The following is a 20,300-nucleotide window of genomic DNA, read 5'->3' as shown; positions in this document are numbered from 1 at the left end:
TGTGACTAAATACACCTTCTTCATACTCCCGGTCATACTCTATTCCTAAAAACGTAGAAGCTTTTTTGGTAAAGCTCCAAAAAAGTTTGGCTAATCAACAGGATATATATTGGTAAAGTATCGAATTTTGAACAGTGAAAATAAGAATTTTCCTTTGATATACTTTTTCTCGTTTGTTTTCAAATTTGTATTATTTGACCACGTGTTTGAAAACAGGGTAATGCGGACTTGTCGGCGCCATTTCAAAGCAATTTGGTTCGGATACGGAGCATTTGAAAAGTAAAAATATTCGTTTTATCTGTTCTTGCTCATACTCTCACTTCAATATGAATGAAAATCCCACCAGTCTTACATCTGTCGCTAGGTACCAATCAAAATTAACGCACACAGTCGCACATCCTCGGAGACCCAGTTAGCGGTTAGCTCAGTTGGTAGAGCGCCGGACTGCCGTGCGGGAGGTCTCGGGTTCGACTCCCAGACCGGACCAACACTCAGGGTCTTAAAATAACTGAGGAGAACGTGCTGCCTTTGCAATATGACATCTGCAAATGGTTAGATGTTCTAGTCTTCTCGGATAAGGACGATAAACCGTAGGTCCCGTCTCCTGTATCTTCAGTGTTATATGGTCAGCAGGGGACGTTAAAGAACCCACGCACTTATCGCAAAGAGTAGGTCACGGAGTTCCCGGTGTCGTGGTCTGGCCTTGTTTTACGGGTTGGTGCTTCACATTAATCACATAGGGTTAACCTCATTGCGCCTTTCCCCCTTGGACAGAACTGTCCAAGAAAAACTACTATGAACTAAACTACTATGAACTAGGGGCAGTTAGTGGGGGCGGGGGAAAGTCTATACGGGCGAAAAAAAATCGGCGAAGAAAAGTCAAGAACGAAAAAAATAGCTATGACAGTCGCACAGACACAGAAAAGTTAGTTATTCTTCTTTGCAGCCGTTACTTTTGTCGTCACACAACTCAGTGCATAAACGGGATCATTGCTTGACGATCCCAAGAACGGTTACAAACGGAGACTAGAGCCGGATGGTTAAGTTACAAAATGACCTATTGAACAGTATTGCAGGCTTGCTTACTACTACCACCAAACCGGAAACGAGAAGCGAACGACTTTTAGAAAGTCTACCCTTAATGTTGCCACGTGTATTGCTAAGCACCACCAGATAAATTAGGTTGAAAGTTTTCTAAACACTTCATTTGTGAAAATGACGCTTTATTATATCATAATATATATCATTATTTATGCAGCATAAATGAGACAAGCCTATAGTCAACAGAGACAGCTGTGAACAGTTTGCTACTGCATTTATACAAGCTACTACGAAACATAAGAAAACAAATTTGCATACTGGATGCTTTACCAGCAAGCATTTACAAAAGAAGCTGATGTTCAAAACCTAGTAAAATTAAATTCTTTATCATTTTTCAAGCTGTTACTTTCTCATTTTCTCTACAAAAATCGTGTTTGAACAGAAACACTCTGTTAGTGGTTGTATTCATAAATGGCCACCCTTGATTTTCTACACCTTGAAAAAAATATTACCCCTTCCACTCATAAAAGCATTTGTCTAAGTTTACTACGCAAGTGCCCTTTTCCAAAACATTTAAAAAAGACCAAAATAGAAGAACTACCGGTACTTAAGAGCTTCCATTTGAATGGTTACACAATAGGATTTCATCTAGCCTTAATTTCAGACATCCCTCCCTGGTCGCCTGCTTCTCGGAAGCAGGCGACCAGGGAGGGACATCCGAAATATTATTCAGGCTAGATTTCATTCACAAACTAAAAGGATTAAAAAAAGTTGCACATGAAAGTCCTGCTTGGAAGCTTTCATTGGAGTATCCAAAGGCTAACTAGTACGTAGAAAACTATTCCATGCAACAACTACACCTAAAATGCTAATAAATACCATCAAATAAAATTCCTAACAATAGTTGGTTACCAGCAGTAAGTTTATTGACTATTGGTAACTTCTTGATGTTGAATCAATGTGTTATACAACTTCTAGCAAAACTATTCTGACTATTTCAGGGTTTCTTCATAACTTATACACCGACTAGTAAGTTTTGAACTTCATTTAATGGGAAGTTATATTCAGCAAAAATATGATTAAAAATGAAGTTATAACTATAACACACTTTATACTAAAGGAACAACTGAAAATAAAAAACTTAATGTAGCTTGTAAAAGTCATACACAAAAGGTTTTATAGTGCTTCCTGTCCATTTCACTTTTGTTTTGCCAAAAAAGGCCAGAAGTAAACATAGAGGTAGTGTGATTGGAGGCAAAGGGGACATTGGAACATGTAAAAATACGAGCAGTCCCTATTTATTTGAAGAGTTTGTTGAGCTTGAAGCGAAAAAATAAATGGATTCGCGGGGGGAGGCAGCGGGGCAAGACAAGAAGTGAAAAAAATATCTCGCCTCATACCACCTCCTCCCTGCAGAGTAATTTATTTTTTCGCTTCGCGCTCGACAGACTCTGCGAATAAATTAGGGACTGTTTGTAGTCTATGGTACATGAAAGTTCGCAAACATTTTTGCTCATAGTTGTAATTGGGTGTTGTAACAAATACTTCATATTTAAACAAGCCATTACTTTCCTACCTTACAAACTAAAACAAGAACAAGTTTTGAAGATAAATTCATACTGTTATTACAGATGGCCAGCCATATATGAAGACAGTCTATTTAGTACATACATTAGAATGGTTGTACCCCCGGGGGGGGACTCGCATATGAAAGTGACGGGGATGCTCGTCGTCTCGCTTAGGGGTGTAAATTTTGGACTTTTGGTCTCGCTTAGGGTGTTCCGGGAAAAAATGCCCAAAACGCCAATATTTTTAGCCATAATGGTCTCGTTTAAGGTTACACACGAAGAAATATACAAATATAAACTCCATTCTTAGTTTTTTGGTATCTTTTAGGGGTCAAGAAAGGCTTGAGCCACACCCAGATTGGTCTCTTTTAGGGGTTCTTTTCAAAATTTCCGACAAGCATCCCCGTCCGTTTCATATGGGAGTCCCCCCCGGGCTTGTACCCCACTTGAAGGCAGTTTACAGTGTTCTCTTGTTAACATGATTCCTCATAAAAATGATGTTAGTGAATGCCTCTTGCAAGTGGACAAAAAATAATAACCTGTTTACAAGCCATTACAAGTTACTGACGCCTACTAAGGCTGAAGCTAAAAGAAAGGCAGTTCCTAGATAAAACTCATTTGTATCTTACCCTGAATGCCTTCTACAATGTATAATTAACAATAACCTTTTGCCAACCTTTTTATAACCCAAAACTAAAACATCAGCAAGTGTGCCCACTTACAGAATGCTCAAAAAAAAACTTTTTTGCTTAAAATGTTATTGTCACCTTGTCCAGCAGTTTCCATTAACAATATTATTATTACTTTAAATTTTAAGCATTTGAGCACATAAACAAAATTACACGTAGATGCTTACTATACATTCACAATAAAACTAGAAACATTTTGCATGTAATAAGAGTAATATTGTTACAACCATTTTTTGTAGGCAAGATCAATTGAAAGTGATTTTGTTTCAAATCAACATGTATGGTATAATACACAGATTTGCACTTACATTTACAAGTAAACACCTTAACTTTATAAAATAATGTTTGTTTTTTTTTTAAATTGCAATCGCAAGTCTCTTAACCCTCAACGCATTTCAGCCTAACAAAACAGCTAAACAAAATCATAAACTTCTTTTTAATGCTAAAGCTTTGGTGTCCGACTTTACCACAGTCATGCTTCTGTTAGCGGCAACTCTTTATCAGCTCAAATGAAATTGGCATCGTTGCAACATAAACTTAACTTCACAGCATTGAAGTCTCACTTAGGAAACTGAGGATATCGGATTCCGTGGCGATCCCATCTGACTTAACACCTTATCAAGCCACTGTAAAGGACCGTGAAGATGGATTTCAATCCAACATGGCGTACTGGTAACATCTTGCCGATGATACTCTGCTCCCCAGCCTTTGACGAAACTCATACGGATAGAACACATCTTTGTCAACTCATAGACTGCCTCGTAACCATAATTGACTGATTGTGAAAGCAACTGCGCAAATTCCTGGTTGTTGAAAATTTTCAGTGTGCAGCTTGAGGGAATCTTGCATACTGTTGTGGGATGAAAGCCATGACTGTGGTTACAATTCCTACTCTGCACAAAAATGGCAGAGTCGCTGAGGCATTCAGCGTAAACCTCTCCACCGACATAATACAGATGCACACCTTTTCCAATGTGCCTTCTTGTGCTCTCGATGGTTGAGTTACGGTTGACGTTAGATAACAGACCCAAGCAGAATCTTTCTGAGTTTGCAGTGTTGGGATCGGTGAATCCATCCACAATGATACTGGTGCAGTTAGAATGAAACTGCTCGCCGACTCTGTTATTTAGCTCGTAGTAGGACACTGAACACCAAGATGATGGTTCCTGGTAGTTCACTGGAGTAACATGACTTAGATCTAAATAAAAATGAATATCACAAAAATATAACATTTGTATGATGACAGCAAGTTACAGTGATTTCCATTTTCAATTTAATGAGTTCTAAAAAGTGATGAATATGAATAAAATACAGCAGATTCAGGTTGAGCATTTAATGGTCTCAGTTATAACGTCTGTTGTCATGGTTGATTGATTGTGTTGCTAGGCAGCAATGACAACATGTCGGGGGAAAAAGCATGTTGTCACTTGTCCAGCGACTATTACTATCTTCTAGTAATAGTCCCTAGATTGTTGACAATGTGCTTTTTGTCATTTTTGCTAGCATTATCTGTCATTATCAAATTCATTCACAATTCTTTGATCAATAATCATGGACATTTGAAGCTAACTGCAAAGCATTGCAACTGCTTTTCAAATAGCCACATTTTTATGGTGTACACTTGGTGTAGACATAACACCACAAAATGTTCCATCATTTACAAAGCACTTTGAACATTTTATCATGTCTGATTTGAGTCTATAAGAGCAGAGCTGTGCTCTAGCAGAGCCTGGTAGCCACAGGCGACTAACTTTATTTGCTTTTGGGCGACTTATATAACTTTGCTATCAAGAAAGCTTTTAAGAGCTGGACAACCAAGATTCTTATATAAGAGCCTTCAGGCACTCTTACTCCTATTTGCTTAACGCTACAGAAACCGGGATAAGCTCCAGCTGTATGAGCCACTTGGCTCGATGCAGACTTAACCTCTACTTTTCGGACACCCTGCAATTATTCTGAGAACACAGTTTTCAAGAGTGTAAAAGGTAAAAGGTAAGGTAAAGTCTATGTCCGAGCCAAGTAGCCCATACAGCCGGAGCTTATCCCGGTTTCTGTAGCATTAAGCGACTGAGAGTATTGCTACTCCCCCCTGGATGGGATGCCAGTCCATGGCAGGGATTACCCCTCAGCAGTAAATTCACTGGTACTCATGTATACACCTGGGTGGAGAGAGGCACTGTGAGAGTAAAGTGTCTTAACCAAGAACACAACACAGCGATGGAAAATGTGGTCAAATTGTTAAAAAAGATAAATCAGTGCAATTCACCTGATTTCCACTCACCTGCCTGAGGTGACACAGCTGGTGGAGAGTTGACAGAATCCACATCCATAGCATTAGGGTCGACAGGGCGAGGAGACCCACCATCCTCAGACATGTAACCAGTGGGTGTATCTACAACAGAAATGCAATATGTTATGGCAATGCTACCTAAACCTCCTCGTCACTTTAATGGTTAAAAGAAAAAGAATGAAACATACCCTGGGCAGTTTTCAAACATCAGCATATATACATGTATTTATAATTTCTCTACTGCACAATCCTTAACAACATTTCTGCATTAAGATTCCTAAACTCTAGCTGCTCAAATTTATCCAGAGCGGGTTTCAGGAGGGTTTTTCAGAGCCACCTTAAATTTTTGACTCATTTTCCCTGCTATACAGGAAAGATCTTTTTTAATGGTACTCAGAGAGCAATAATCACTACTAATATATATATTTTTTTCATTGTGGATTAAGTTTCTATTTTCAGTCACAAGTTTCAAATACAGATACATTATTTTCTTTTAATATCAATCTAAGAATTTGGAGAGAGAATGTTCATTAAGACAATATCCCAAGTTGACGAGTGCCTTTATCTTCTTTATCACCAGACAGTTTGGCCATGTGATGATATTGTAAACGAGCTGAGTATATTTACTAAGAGAGAAAATCACATCAGCAGTAGCTAGTGTACAGAATGTTCCTCTCTATATATATACACCATAATTTGGACACAAGCTTCACAGAATAGGGGAAAACTGCCGAATCGTAAAACCCTTGAGAAATGTGAGCATCAACACCGTAACCAAGCCATGCTCCGAAAATCAAACACATGCTACTAAACCCATAGGAATTAACAAGTGTTTACCCAACCATGTACAAGCCTAGCTTAACAACTTTCAGAAAAAAAATACTGCTTGATCAATGATGGGAATCGGAATTTTGACCTAAAAATACTACAAAACGAGCTATTCTGATACTGATGCCCTGAAGCATATATCCATACAACAAACGACCTATAAATTCAAGATAGCAACTTGGCAGAATTTTATGGTTGGGAGTACGAAGGTCTCACAAATACACATTCTATATTATTAATTGTTTGATTTCTTAATTTTGAATCAAATAGACTAATATACACGAACAAATTAAGTTATATATTTACCTTCTCAACTTTTTCCTTCTAAAGAATGCCTGGTACTCCCCTAACCCTCCCAGCCCCTACAAGTAATATCACCTCATACAAAAACCCATGTGTTTTGACTTCACTTTTGTGAAAGACAAAGATATGTATAGAAAGAACATGAAACCCTTTAAATTCGAAAGATGTTGTTTCTTTATTACTATGCTCAAGAAAAAAAAAATGCTACATTTAACATTGTACCTGTAGAAAAAGCCATTAAAATGCTGCTTATCTGAGGGAGAGAGAAATAAATAATCATGTTTTATCACCTGGCATATCAAAGCTGTTTGGACTGTGATCCAATTGATTTTGTCGATTGAACGGAAAAGAAGCATTGTATGGCATAGGAGGATCATCAACGCTTCGAAATGGCGACGGCAATGGAGGTGGAGGTCTTGGATATTCGCTTTGTCGCGGAACCAGAACTGGTGGTAATACTAACAAGAGAAGAAAGAATGAAAAATATAAGCTTAATGTTCTGCTATTGTTTCCAGGGGTCGAGGTTTCGCTAAGCAGTGCTTACTATTCTCTAAACTTAGTCAACAAAACAACTTCATCATGTGTTTAAATGAGTCCATAATGCCAAAAATTAAAGAAAAAAAGCACAAAGAATATAAATTGCATGATCAATCGCAAGACACTTAAGTACATTCAGTTATTTGAGGGACTTTCTTGTCTAATCACCAAAGCCCGTCTTCTCCACTTACCTGGGCTTTCAACTCGTCTGTAGTGGTATGGATTTATACAAACTTCTTTCTGTTTTAATCCAAAGGCATACTCGCAGCAATCTAACGGCTTCAACTCGTGATGGCTTTGAAGATCAGGCCATCGCCAAACGCGGCAGTAGATTACATGCGGCAAACCTTTTCTGTGGGAGACCTGAAGGCGCCCGTCTAAACTGCGAGTAATAGTCACACATTTGGCAGGCTGACCGGGGTTTGAAAGAGCTTTTTCCAGCTCTTCGAGAGCACCCTTCTTCTTCTTAAGCTTCTTGACTAACGACTCGATAGCCTTTTCAGCCCACTTTTCCTCTTCGTCGCCCTGTTTCCAGCCAAGTAGTCTTTTCACGGCAGGAGGGGTAAACGAAAACAACGAAGCCATGGTCGTCATCTTGGTGCCGGGTTTGTCAGATTTCCCTTGTTAGCTCGACAACTTTCTTGTCTGTTTTAACTCAGCCGCACGGTGGTGTTTGGATAATCGATGAAACAACTTGCAAATTACGGCTAAGCGCGATAGTTAGAAGAGTTTTACAACCCAAACAAGCAGCACACACGACCGAACTTCACGCGCTTTGAACTATCGAATGTTTCGGTGGCGCCTGTGTGTCGTCGCGTTTGCTGAATAAACAACCGCGCCACACTGGCGACAAATGTTGGCCTTGGGCTTTATCGGCTGTACACGGCGCTTGACAGCACAGAAAAACCACCCAAACGAACACAAACGTGAGCGAAACTCGTAAACAATTGTTCTCTCTCAGTCAAATTTTGTTCATCCTTCGACAGGCAGCCTTGAGGTAGTGTGACGTCACTCTACTGGCGACATCCTGTCTGAGTGTCTGACAACGTGACGAACTGACAACAGAATAGTGTAACGTTTCGGGTGGGAGGGGAGGGAACAAAGATTTCTTTGTTTTAATATCAAAAATAGGTTTTCCAACGAGAGTTTTCGCTAAATTGCCCTCATACTTTTCAAAACAGCGAAGAAATAGTGATATTTTATGTTCATATTCATGTCTTCTTTATCATACTATCTGCTAAACTTATCAAAGCTAAAATCATTTTACCCCTCCCTAGACATCACAGCGTACGTGAGTACACCCTCGCCCCCATACGAATCACGGCAAAGCACGCAACCGGCTTTTTCCTTTGTTCCCAAAGTGGTGTTTCTAAATCGGTTAACAACTTTCTTTACTGAATTAATTTATTTGTCCTACACTGAGGTTTTGCAGCACTCAAGAATTCATTTAAAAGTTTCATTAAGGAAATTTACAAAAAGAATGTTTTCAAGTGTGAGAGCGGAAGCTGAGGTGTACTGTCAGTCCAATTACTTCCGGTGCCCGTATCCGCTTTTCGCAGTAAAGCTAATAAAACAACAACTGAAGTACATATGCCGAAAATTCCTAACCGTTAACGCCATTTCACTATCGGAAATTTCAAATGTTCAGTTTATTCATTCAAGCAACAAGAGAACAAAAAACTAACTAGCCCTACCGCGGCGTTGGCGCCAAAGAGTTGAATATTATTGTAAAAGACTGAAAAGGCGACAAGTTATAGAACACGGGCCGATATCAAATACAAAAGGATTAATTTATGTTATCTAAGAATAGGGTAATTTGTAATCAGTGTTAAGAGATAAAATGAACTGTTTACTTTTATAAAGCTATCGAATTGTTTTAAGTCTTTTAAAACGCTTGCATTCCCGAAAGCAAATTTTCGCTTCGAGGAATTGGCATGTCGGAGTGAAATAATCACGGTATATGCACGTATCAAACTTATTTTGTTTCACTTGTCGGGTTGGTTTACTTTAAATTAGCATATGTCCTTTTGCCCTTGCGTTGGCGATTGTTGTATAACATGTGTTTAGACTGTTTTGTTTGACACATCGGAACATGTTGTTTCATGTATTAACCAAACAATTTCCCTTTTTCGGTCATCAGATACTGGGAGTGTCAGGATTAAGAGTAATGTGATTTTATTAAATGGATTTGGAGCAAAAAATTGTTGTGATTTTACGGTCGAGGAAAAATTGAATTTGAATGTTGTATGGGCGCAATGTTTTATTGGAAGGCGATTCACTGAATAGGCGGGATGGTTTTGGGACAGAACTACAGTAGATGGGTATTTTCTTGAAACGGGATTTGATTTCGCACCGCTCTCCGCTTGGGAGGAGCCAGGGCCGCTTTTCAAACAGCGCCTAGCAATAGAGCCTACGATATGAAACGTGAAATTACTGGGTGTTTTTTCTCGTGAATGTTTTCTGCAAACTATTAAACGTACCCGGTGATAAGCTATCCTCCTACGATAAGCCCCTCCCACCCCAGGTGCAAGCCATCCTGCCTCCGACGTTTCCTTATTAACTTATGAACGCTGTTCTTCTCTAATAGAATCGGCAAGTTTGTAACTAGAGTGCAGATTGAGATGTTTATTCAGTGGCGGCGTTCTTCCAATATATCATCTCATATATCCGTCTTATATAAGCTACCCCCAGTTACAAACCAACCCATTAGCCCAAACGAAGTTGTACCTGAGTGTATTCAACAGTATGTGAATCGAGTGAGCTGATATTTTGTCAAGCATAATCGTTCATAAACCAGATAAAACGTAAAATCTCCCCCGTTTTACCTCTCTCTTGCAATTTTTCACAATTCACCATGTTTTTCAATGCAACTTGCAACCTCGTTCCCAGGGCTTTTCCCTTGGTAAATTGGAACGAGGTTGTGCAACTTGTACCAATTTGTTATAGAAAGGAAAAACAACTAAATTAAGTTTTCGTGAAACGGTGAGATCGTGGGTTTACTTTTTTTAGAACAAGCCTGAAAAGTTGCACAAGTAAACACTTTTTGTAACAGGGCGTTTGCGAATGCAGACAACGCAAGCAGGAGACAAAAGGATGCGAAGTGTGAATGGTCAAATAACAACAAATAAAGCAGATTTGTTTTTAAAAGTCTTATTTATTCATTCTTTACGCATCTCAGAAAAACTCTGATATTACATTAATTATTTTTCCCCAAACCATACATCCCCACCTTTAAAAAAGTGGTTCAAGAAAGTTAGTAAAAAATAAATTAAGAAAACTATACTAAACTTAGTTTATTTACGTATTCATAGCAATGAGAATTCATTTTCAATTTGTGGCCAAATTGTCAGTGTTATACAAGCAATGCAGCCTTGATTATATTAAACGATTTCTTTCGGTTCCAAAAATTTTGTTCATCGTATATGACATTCGTATATATAAAGGAAACTCGGTTATAAAATGCTTGACCAAACGAGGGTTATCAAGATTTCAAACCCGTTCTGGTTTGACCTTAATCTCCAATACACCGAATTTGAATTTAATGAATTTGAATTTTCTCAACGACATTTTTAATAGTTGACAAGGCCTATCTCTGCGCGCTCAGTACTGCCATTGAGGGCGAGGAACACGTGCATTGTCAAAGATATCTGAGTTTTTCCTTTATAAACAACAAACCTAAATAAAAATTGAAAACAATTTCCGTTTTCACCGAAAACTGATCAGTCAGTTAATCTTATTACAAAATGCCGATTAACCAAGGCTTGTTTGTTTATTTCTTTGTTAGATCCGAGGTAGCCTGGTAGCCGGCGCCTTTGTAGTTTTTGGGAGCGCATATGGGAAACGCGAAAGGTGCGAGAAGGCCACGCGTTTCCCAAATGCGCGCCCAAAAACTACACAGGCGCCTGCTACGTTGCTAGAACCAAGGATGCTATAACGAGATTACACTGTATAGAGATTTTGTGACTAAGTATTTTATTGGCTCTTTAATTTCATCGGTTCGATTCTCCAAGCTCCGACAAGATATCGCAAATTAATGAGAAGAAGGTCTTTACCCATCTGTAGCCAACTCCAAAATGGAATCATCTTCGAGCCTTAAAAAACAATGAATGTAAGAGACACTAGTAAGCGACAATGTTAAAGTTATAACGTCCATTGCAAGTGAAAAGTTCTATTAAATTACGTTGTGCAGCGCGCTCGGCCAATTAGAAACGAGGATTTTTTTAATTGTGCCCCGGGTAATTACTAAAATAACGAAAAAATACCCCTGTCTCAACCAATCAGAATTCAGTAATTTTGCCCTCTATGTTATAAGGTAGGATATCAGGACAGTACATCGCGCTTCGGATTGGCTACTTACAAATTTGCACGAAAACACACCATGTTTGCTGCATGATTGATTAGCATTGCACGATAATATTTTAACCGATTACAAGAACGTTTCTTTTAGTAAGTATGACACAGACCTTCAATCTCTGTCCAGTTGATTGCCACTTCTGCAAGAGCGATCTTTAACTTCTGTGCAATATACAGCAACTCTACATCAAAGGCCCTGAGAAAAGAAACGCAACGGTAAATAAGAAGAGTTTCTTTTCTGCCAAAATTAAGATGAAATGAATCACCCTCTACAACCCATATCCATAAAAATCTAAACGACTTTTGAAATCAAAATTCACACTTTTGTTATGTTCCTGCTATGTTGTAAACTTCACTAACTTACCACCTCTCCACATGAAGAGCAGAAAAGGTTAACAATGCCGCTGGCCTAGTAAAAAGCTTGAATCCACACTGAAACAAACAAAACATCGTTAAAACCTTACAAAACTAGTGTCTTGTGATGCACTGGCCGATGTCAATTTAAAACATATACATATACGCGCATTTGCTCGGTATGCATGAGGTCCATAAGTAAAACTATAACAATTTTTTACAGTTTACCTGCGTGTCTTTGATTCCTCGCACACAAAGAAACCACACAAGGAAATGAAAGCCATACATAAGAAAGTTCCTAAATAAAGATCGCTGAAAAAGATATCAGAACAATGTAATTGTTACTGTAATGAAAACTGTTTTCTTTATTCAAAACTAATGTGGAATTAATGCAGCAGTACGAAACAACCCTTTGCCTTTCTGAATTATTTCCTTCCTCAATGATAGGTTTCCGATTAGAAGATATGTTCTTAGCAGGCTTTTAGCCAGGTGGGAGTCCAGGAGTCCTACAGACGGCCATTTTTCAGAGAAAATTAATATGAGTAACTGTATACAGAGGTTTTTTTTAAGCAAATTTGGAAATCTTTAGATACCTTTGCACTCATAAATGCAGAAAAATACCTTGCATGCTCCTCAGGCCCTCCTATGGGGCGAAGTCAGGTCTTGTAAAAATTTGGACCCCCACTTTTTAAATCCTGGCTAAGAGCCTGTTTCTTAGGGGGTGGCCCCTTTAACATCCTGGCTACCCTCCTTCTTTATTACTTTGGGAGAAAACAGAGTTTTCTTAAAAACATTTACATCTCACATGAGCAAAATGATTTAGTTTTCTTTGCCTTATACTATGATGAACGATTCTTATTCTCATTGTTGTTCACTCACTTCTGCCACAGCTTCCTCTTGAAGATGTGCTCTTGAACCACAAACTATAACAGCTTTGTGCCCCTAAAAAGCAAACAAATTTGACAATAAACAATATTATCTAGTTTTAAAACATATTTTTCCTGACCAATGCTCTGTTAGTTTACATCACCTCAAGTGTCTCATGGGTGCCCAACATATCCCGGTTTCTCGTTGCATGAAGCAACTAGGAATAGTTCTACTTTCCCACCCCATGGAAACGAAAATTAGTCTATTGCAGGGTTACCCCCTTCCCACCCTCAACCTGCTCAGAATTAAATTAGCCAGTACCCATTTGTACACTTGGCTTAAGAGAGGCACTGTGAGAGTCAAGTATCTTGACAAAGAACACAACACAATGAACCACGGCCCTAGCCTGCAGTGCACGCATTTTCCGTGCGCAGTACTTATTCGCGATCGAGTAGATTGGCGGCCATGTTGGATGAGGGTAGAGAGAGGTTTGGAAGGAGGAAAAGCCTCACTGTCTTTCAGGGTGTTCATTAGGCATCGGAGATCGGAGAATTCTCCCGCTACTACGTAGAATTCTCCGGCTAAATTTCAAAGGCCTGTACCTATTTTTTATTAAGATGCGGAACCTTTAGAAATCATTCTCCGGTTTAATAACACTATTCTCCTGCTATTACAATTCTTAATGAAAACCCTGGTCTTTTCAGCCTGACTCCTACTCCCAATCCTCTCCTATCCCCAATCCTCTCCCAAGTAAGAATCCAAGATGGCGCCCAATTAAAATGCATTCGAAAACGCTCGCTAAATACGCCTGCTTTGCAGGCTGCCCTGGCCCTGCCTCCATTGCTCATTAATATGAAGTTGAAGATACTTTTTGTAATTCTTTATATTGTAATAATAATTATTACAATTCAATTATATAACAATAATTACAATTCAATTATATCACAATAATTTGAAATTTAATATTGTAATTTTTACCTTGTAAGATATGTCTTTATATACATGTATTACAGCATAGCATTTCTACAAATATTCTAAAATAAACTGACCTTCTTTCCATTTACCTCATCCATAGCTTTCTCTAATCTTGCCAAGTCAGCAAATTTACTAGCTCCATCGGCATCAGCCATGAGTAGCCTTCTACCTCTTGAGCTAAACATGCCCTGTGCACAATGTAAAAACACTTCTTATAAGTGTGTGGTATTTCTATTTTAAAATTAAATTAACACATACAACATGGATGAATGGTAAACAAGTGAATTATTTTATGGAGAATTGCTCTGAATATATGTCTGAGTAGTTTTGTTTTGCTTATTTTAGTTATTTTATTTTATGCTATTATATTTTCTATTTATTTTTGGCAAAATGATATGGTTGTTGTTGTTGTTGTTGTTATCTCTCCATTCAGAATACAATGAACTCTCATATTTAAAGCAGACATGCTCAGGATTCCATTTAGTGCCGAAATAGCCAGAGTCAGTAATTGATAGAGGGATGTGAGGAAAAAAGTGCTGTTAACATGCCTAAAATAATATAGCTATGACGAGCTTATAAGCAGTGGTAAAACTGCTAGGCAGTCTTTGGGAAAGGAGGATGAGGGCTTGATCTTTTCTAAAGAGGCGGGAAGGAAAAGTCGCAAGCTGAAGTAAAAAACACCTTCTAAAGGGATTGATGAAAAATTTATATAATTTCCAGAAGTCTTTTAAAGACTTTGAAGTGTGTTTTGACAAATAACCAACAAACAGACTGCAATTATACGTAATTATGAACACTACAGTGAATGCTACAGCATGATAGAAGTATTGTATAGTAAGTAGTGTAGTATATTTATTGTTTTTGTAAGTAGTATTGTAACTAGCGCATGTTTTTGTTTTGTAAGTAGTGTTTTTTGTGTGTGTTGCAATAAAAAAAAATATATAAAAAAACAAGTTGAAAATGGAAAAAAAAATGAATTAATTGCTAAGTAAAGCTGAGACATCTTTGTTCAGACATATGTCTTGACAATTTCAAAATTACAACTGAAGGTGATCAAGCTGTGGGTTGACCAAGTAGGGTCAACCCACAACCAAGTAGGGGACTTATGTCCTATTGTTAAGCAGCTGTACTTGTACGAATCCATAAATTAAATATAAAATAATAAAAAAATCTTACCATTCTGACTGCTCCACCTTTACCTCGATTTTTCTCGAAAGTCAACACCCTCATCTGGTGAACACCATACTTCTTTGAATATTCAAGAGCCACCTACATCATACCAATAAACATTACACCTGTTTGACATTAATTAATGCATGCAGCTTTACCGATACAGGATTATTACGCCATACCCACAAGCAGATTCTTTTTTGGGGAGAGAGGAGCGGGTAGGGGCTACGGGGGTTCGGGAGAGGAGTCTGAAAATCCTGCCTCCCACTTTCCCAGAATATCACATATTCTTTACTTTTTTGGTACACATAACTCAAAACTTTAAAACAGGCTATATCCCATTTTTACTGTCAAAATATTCAGTCATATTCTTTTAACAAATAAGCAAAATGTTCCTGCCTTCATTAAAATTCTGACAAGGGACATGACCCAAAATGCAGCAGCAGCATACAAATGACAAAATAATGCAACAAAATAATGACATTCTTTTGGTATTTTTTCAGCGGGCATAAAGTATTGTCATCATGAAACAGTGACGGAGCTGGATAGTTCCTTCCAGGGACCCCCTGCTCCCTGGTAAGACCTACAATAGCCCAACAAGGGTCTCAGTGAGGTTCCATGCTACTAGTTGACTTCTGTTTGGGAGCTGCTCAAACATGAAACCTTTCAAAAATTCACAACAAGGTTTTCAGGTTTTCAGGTGAGGTTTTCAGGCCATTATAAATTTACTTGGCACTGGATCTCAGAACTAAAACGATTTATTTCAACCTCAAGAGTTAATATTTATCTTATATATTTTATTTCTATAATTTTCACCAACCTTGGATGTTGTATCTTTGCTACCATCATCCACTACTATGATTTCATAGGTAAAGGACGGTTTCTTTTTCTGAAAAAAAAAATGAATTGATTATATTAAACAGAACTTCTATAGAATCAAGTGCAGTGCTAAGTACTTAATCCTTTGACTCCTGGAGATTTTCCAAAAAACGCATTTTTTAGATATTTTTGACCTTTTAAGGTTACACAATACCTTCAGAGGGCTTCTTTTGTCGAAAAATATTTTTTTGGACTAAACTCAAGATTTACTATAAATCTAACATTTCCCCAAAAATGAAAGTAAAATCTTAAAACGCACGCGAGTTATTTCGAAAAAAAGGTTTTAAAATAAAAGTTAATAACACAGTTAGGTGTCATAATCCTCAGCGCGTTGACTACCCGGCGACGTTTTTGGTCAAAAGAGCATCATCCTGGAGCTCTTATTACGAGAACCTCATGAGCATTTTTTGTTGACATGTGATTTTCCTTCTCTCACATTCTAGATATCGTTATTCGGTTCACCGCTCTTCATTTCTCGTTATTGACTTAAAAGAGGTCGTGAAAAAAGTTAACAATAATAGAGAAAACTCCTTGGATAGTGAAAATATCGAAGCTGAGACCTAAGAAGAAGACAAAAGCGGAATGTTGGTCGATGTACGGGTGGGAAATCCTGCGGACAAATCGAACTGCCCGTTGCTTCTTCATTTTCCATTTCTCTCGCACGCTATTCCATTTCTCTCGCACGCTCTCACACTATTATTGTCTTTGAATTTGCAAAGATCGTTTCGCTCGCTGTGAACGGAAGGGGTGCCATCATTTTATTGGTCGGCGGCATATCTTGTTGACATAAGAGCGTAACATGTTTACAAATCTTCGAATGGCGAAAACTCACAATCGTTTTTCGCGAGAATACCGTCTCTTTAAATGAATTAATAGGGTATGTAGAGTTGGCGGATTCCAACGAAACTTGGCCAGAACATTCGCAAAGCATCAAAGAACAAATTTAAAGTGTGTCGGGGATTTCCTTTATTTTGGATATTTTTCTTGTGACAGCCGCGGATGCAACAGGGTCCGCAAATTATTTGATACTTTAACTTTACGGGTCTATAAAAAGATAACCAATAAGAATTAAGAAAAAGCCTAACACACTTTGAGAGATTGATCCTTGCTGATTAACATTGTGCAGTTCTTTTGCAGTAGTGGTTGTGTTTGATACCCGATTAATTCGGCGGAATGACACATGGTCTTTTTCTCTTTACCGGCTTCTTACTTCTCAAGAATGGCTCTGACAAACAACGGATTTTTTTTTTCCATTTTCAACAGTTATTTATCTTTCTATTGATATATAGATTGTGTCAGTTTACTTAAAAACAACGCGCGTACAAATTTTTTTCAGAAGGACACCCGCGAAGGTATTGTGTAACCTTAAGGTCTGTTATCAGCTAAAATAGCTCCAAATCACTCAAAACGGCCCTTGAAACACAAAATGCATCCTTGTTTCCCACCAGAATCATGTTTAACAACTTCTTAGCTCATGCATGCGCACAAATCAAAATTTTGACATAGCTTTTGGACGATAAATCATCCTACCACTTGAGATTTTTGTTTTTATTTTTCGCTTTTCCTTTTTCTCTTCTTCCTTTCTTTTTGCTGCCGTGTTTGGCCTTCTAGCAGGCTTCTTTTTAGTAGAAGAATTTCTGTGAAAGCGCAAACGAGGCAAGAACTACTCACCATGGACAAGCAAAGGGTGGAAAGAGGCAATTTTCCTCCGAGTTTTTCGCTAAAATTTTGAAGCGTTTTGGTGCATATTTCAAGCTCCATTAATCTAATCGCGCTGGTTTAGGTATCGTTGGAAAGGTCTTCTTCTGCTTCACAATTTGAGCATAGATGTTGCCTTTCTGGGTAAAAGGTGATGACGTCACAAGCGGGACAAATGCCCGGATCCTTTGTGGCCGGTTTAGGCCAGTTCAGGAGTCAATGGGTTAATATACCAGAGCTACCGGGTAAGTACTCATCCTTTTCCTAGATACTTTTTGCTTGGATATGGCATATAAAGCACTCTACTAGTATTATGTTGTAAATATAACAAATGTCAAAATAAACTTGTAAACTTTACCTTTTCATTTTCAAGGTATTCACATGTTTCATCCAACATTATAGGCACTAAGTAAAAAAACAATGAATAAATATATGTAAATATGTATAAAATAAAATAAAAGTGGTCCCAGAAAATATCCCACAGAAGATCGTTGGAAATTCTGAGGGGGTGAGGGGTCTCAAAAGCCAAATTTCTTGAAGGAAAGTATTATTTGGTTTCAGGAATCAGATACCTTGCCAGGATATCAATGTTGTGACACTTTTGTGACTTCTGCCAAGGTCTTGAAACAAAAATTTATCAAGATGAAGAAGAAATAATATCAAACTGATTTCAGGTATAAGACAGTTGGATGTTTTTGGTAGACATGTAGATATATAATTAAAAACAAGATGAGAAAGTAGCAGATGCAGAGCTGCTCAATAGGAGGGTTCTAAAGATAACATAGGACCGGTCTTGTTTGACAATTGGGACCCAGAGTGAAGTTGGACACTTTCTTGATACAGTAAATGGGAGGGAGGAGGGGGATTTCCTCTAGAACTGCCACTGTGCAAGTTCATGATTCCCTGAAATGAAAGGAGGCAGCTTGGCCTAGTGGTTAGGGCGCTGGACTTGTTATCCGGAGGTCCCGGGTTCAAGTCCATCTCCCTACCACTAGATGGATGTGTGTTAAGTAGCCTCAAATTCAACTCCTCATCACTACGTAAATAGCCAACTGTTCAGCCTTCTGCCAGTTGGTATTTTTAGCAAGTTTCTGTTAATTTACAATGTTTGTTGTTTATTTATTCAAGGGAACAATGTTAACTACTGGTACACCAGAAATAACAAACAATATTATACATAAACCACATCACAGATAGAGCAGCAATGGCAAATGATTTGAAATCAATTTATAATGAATGTTTAAAAACATTCATTTAAATGAGTCCAATATTTCATAACCCTTGCTTTCTGTTCTTGCACAGCTCTGGGGTTGGAGGTACCAGGGCCAGGTTGTTCAAAGCACGATTAAGCTAATCTAGGATTAGCGCAAATTTTGATATCAGCTTTTCAACTTTTCAGTGAGATTTCCTGTTTATATGTTCCGTTGTTCAGCCTTGTCATCGACTAATCTCAAACTCCACAAAATGTAAGCAATAAAAACACTTGTATGCAAGAAAAATTGAACCCTCGATTAACTTTTAATCCTGGGTTAGTGTTAATCGGCTTTCGAACAACCCGGCCCAGGGGTTGATCTAAGACATTTAAAGCAGGGGTAAGGGGGCTTGGAAGTTGTGGCAGGAGTCTAACCTCACACCATAGCAACCTAGCAGCTGCAGAGGCATGCCCTCACAGAAAACTTAAAAATCTATATAAGATGCTTTTTCCTATTTCTAAGAACATTATTTTGTGACCCCAAAATTACGCACTGGATTAACAGATTTTTTAACTTTTCCAGACAAAATGGGGTCCCGTGACCCTCTCATACCACCGTCACCTCACTTCAAACCATTCTTGGGTAGTTTTACAAATTGTATTCTCTGGGAATAAAATTTTCTCTTTACAGGCATAGCAAAACACTCCACTTCCAAGGGTAATGCCAAAGAGAATTTTTCCAATTCTTATAGCGAAATGAAGCTAACGCTACTGCACATATGTTACAGCCAATCAAAATTAGATTATTTATCAAGGGGATTTACTTTTAATAACCCAAGTAGCGAGTTTCTAAATTTTTGGAGTTAAATATAAACGTTCAATTTGGAACCAAATCGAACGTTTATTTCATTACTTTGCTTCTTTGCCACCAAAAAAAATGATAACAGCCACTTCAAAGTTGCATCATTCAGTTAAACAGCTAAACAAATAAACAGTTTAATTAATAAACTTACGGCGTTCCTCTTCGTTGTACGAAGGCACGATCACGGACAAATCAATAGAGCCTTCTTCTTCCATGTAAGGAAATGGATAAGTGGCATTGTTTTTGTTTGGATCCTTGTAATATTTTTCGCTGTCAAACCTAGTAATCATTGGCACTGTATCCCAAGTCGTCAAGCGAATAGCTACAAGAATCTGCGAAAAATTAAGCACAAATCAAAGTTAATCCCTTTGATGAGATCGAACGGGTCAGAAAAAAAATCGCAAATATCTCCGCCAATGTTACACTGGATTTTTGAATAAAAGACTCCTAAATAGTACTTACCGTTACAAAAACAATTGGAATTAGAAGAAGCAATGCGTAGAAAATGGTCGTTAAAGTTATGCTGTGGAAAAAGGCAAGAAAATCCATCGTGGAAAAAAGCAAGAGGATGTCCAAGAGGATAGAATTATTCTAGCTTAGAAACCACGCCGCCGTTCGAGTTGAGAGAGACGAAGTGAGAGCCAAAGATCACGTTATGTAAGGATCACTAACTGTCTCCATTAATTTTGCCTTG

At 38.1% G+C, this 20,300-nt stretch overlaps 2 protein-coding genes across 4 annotated transcripts; both read right to left on the bottom strand.

Annotated features, from left to right (window-relative positions):
* Positions 1 to 1,206: 1,206 nt before the first annotated feature.
* LOC144653217 (mothers against decapentaplegic homolog 5-like) lies at positions 1,207 to 8,247 on the bottom strand. 2 transcript variants are annotated; one of them, XM_078513160.1, is made up of 4 exons: positions 7,448 to 8,247; positions 7,010 to 7,177; positions 5,565 to 5,690; positions 1,207 to 4,496 (listed from the first exon to the last, which is right to left on the bottom strand). In XM_078513160.1, the coding sequence occupies exons 1-4, from the start codon at positions 7,848 to 7,850 to the stop codon at positions 3,862 to 3,864; spliced, it is 1,332 nt and encodes a 443-aa protein (XP_078369286.1). In that variant the 5' UTR covers positions 7,851 to 8,247; the 3' UTR covers positions 1,207 to 3,861. The 2 variants fall into 2 exon arrangements, with proteins under 2 accessions (XP_078369286.1, XP_078369287.1); XM_078513161.1 differs by having other exon boundaries at positions 5,580 to 5,690.
* Positions 8,248 to 10,390: 2,143 nt separating this feature from the next.
* Positions 10,391 to 20,198, bottom strand: LOC144653238 (dolichyl-phosphate beta-glucosyltransferase-like). Of its 2 annotated transcripts, none has more exons than XM_078513186.1 (11): positions 20,069 to 20,198; positions 19,758 to 19,938; positions 17,911 to 17,957; positions 15,796 to 15,864; positions 14,982 to 15,074; positions 13,880 to 13,993; positions 12,843 to 12,905; positions 12,192 to 12,275; positions 11,974 to 12,041; positions 11,720 to 11,805; positions 10,391 to 11,347 (listed from the first exon to the last, which is right to left on the bottom strand). In XM_078513186.1, exons 1-11 carry the CDS (start codon positions 20,153 to 20,155, stop codon positions 11,229 to 11,231), a joined length of 1,011 nt encoding a protein of 336 aa, XP_078369312.1. In that variant the 5' UTR covers positions 20,156 to 20,198; the 3' UTR covers positions 10,391 to 11,228. The 2 variants fall into 2 exon arrangements, with proteins under 2 accessions (XP_078369312.1, XP_078369313.1); XM_078513187.1 differs by having other exon boundaries at positions 13,895 to 13,993.
* Between the last annotated feature and the right edge of the window lie 102 nt (positions 20,199 to 20,300).

Source organism: Oculina patagonica, chromosome 5 (genome assembly GCF_052425735.1).
Source record: "Oculina patagonica isolate OP01 chromosome 5, crgOcupat, whole genome shotgun sequence".
Taxonomy (NCBI): Eukaryota; Metazoa; Cnidaria; class Anthozoa; order Scleractinia; family Oculinidae; genus Oculina; species Oculina patagonica.
Note: the sequence above shows the minus strand (reverse complement) of the source record. Positions and strands in the feature narration are given on the sequence as shown.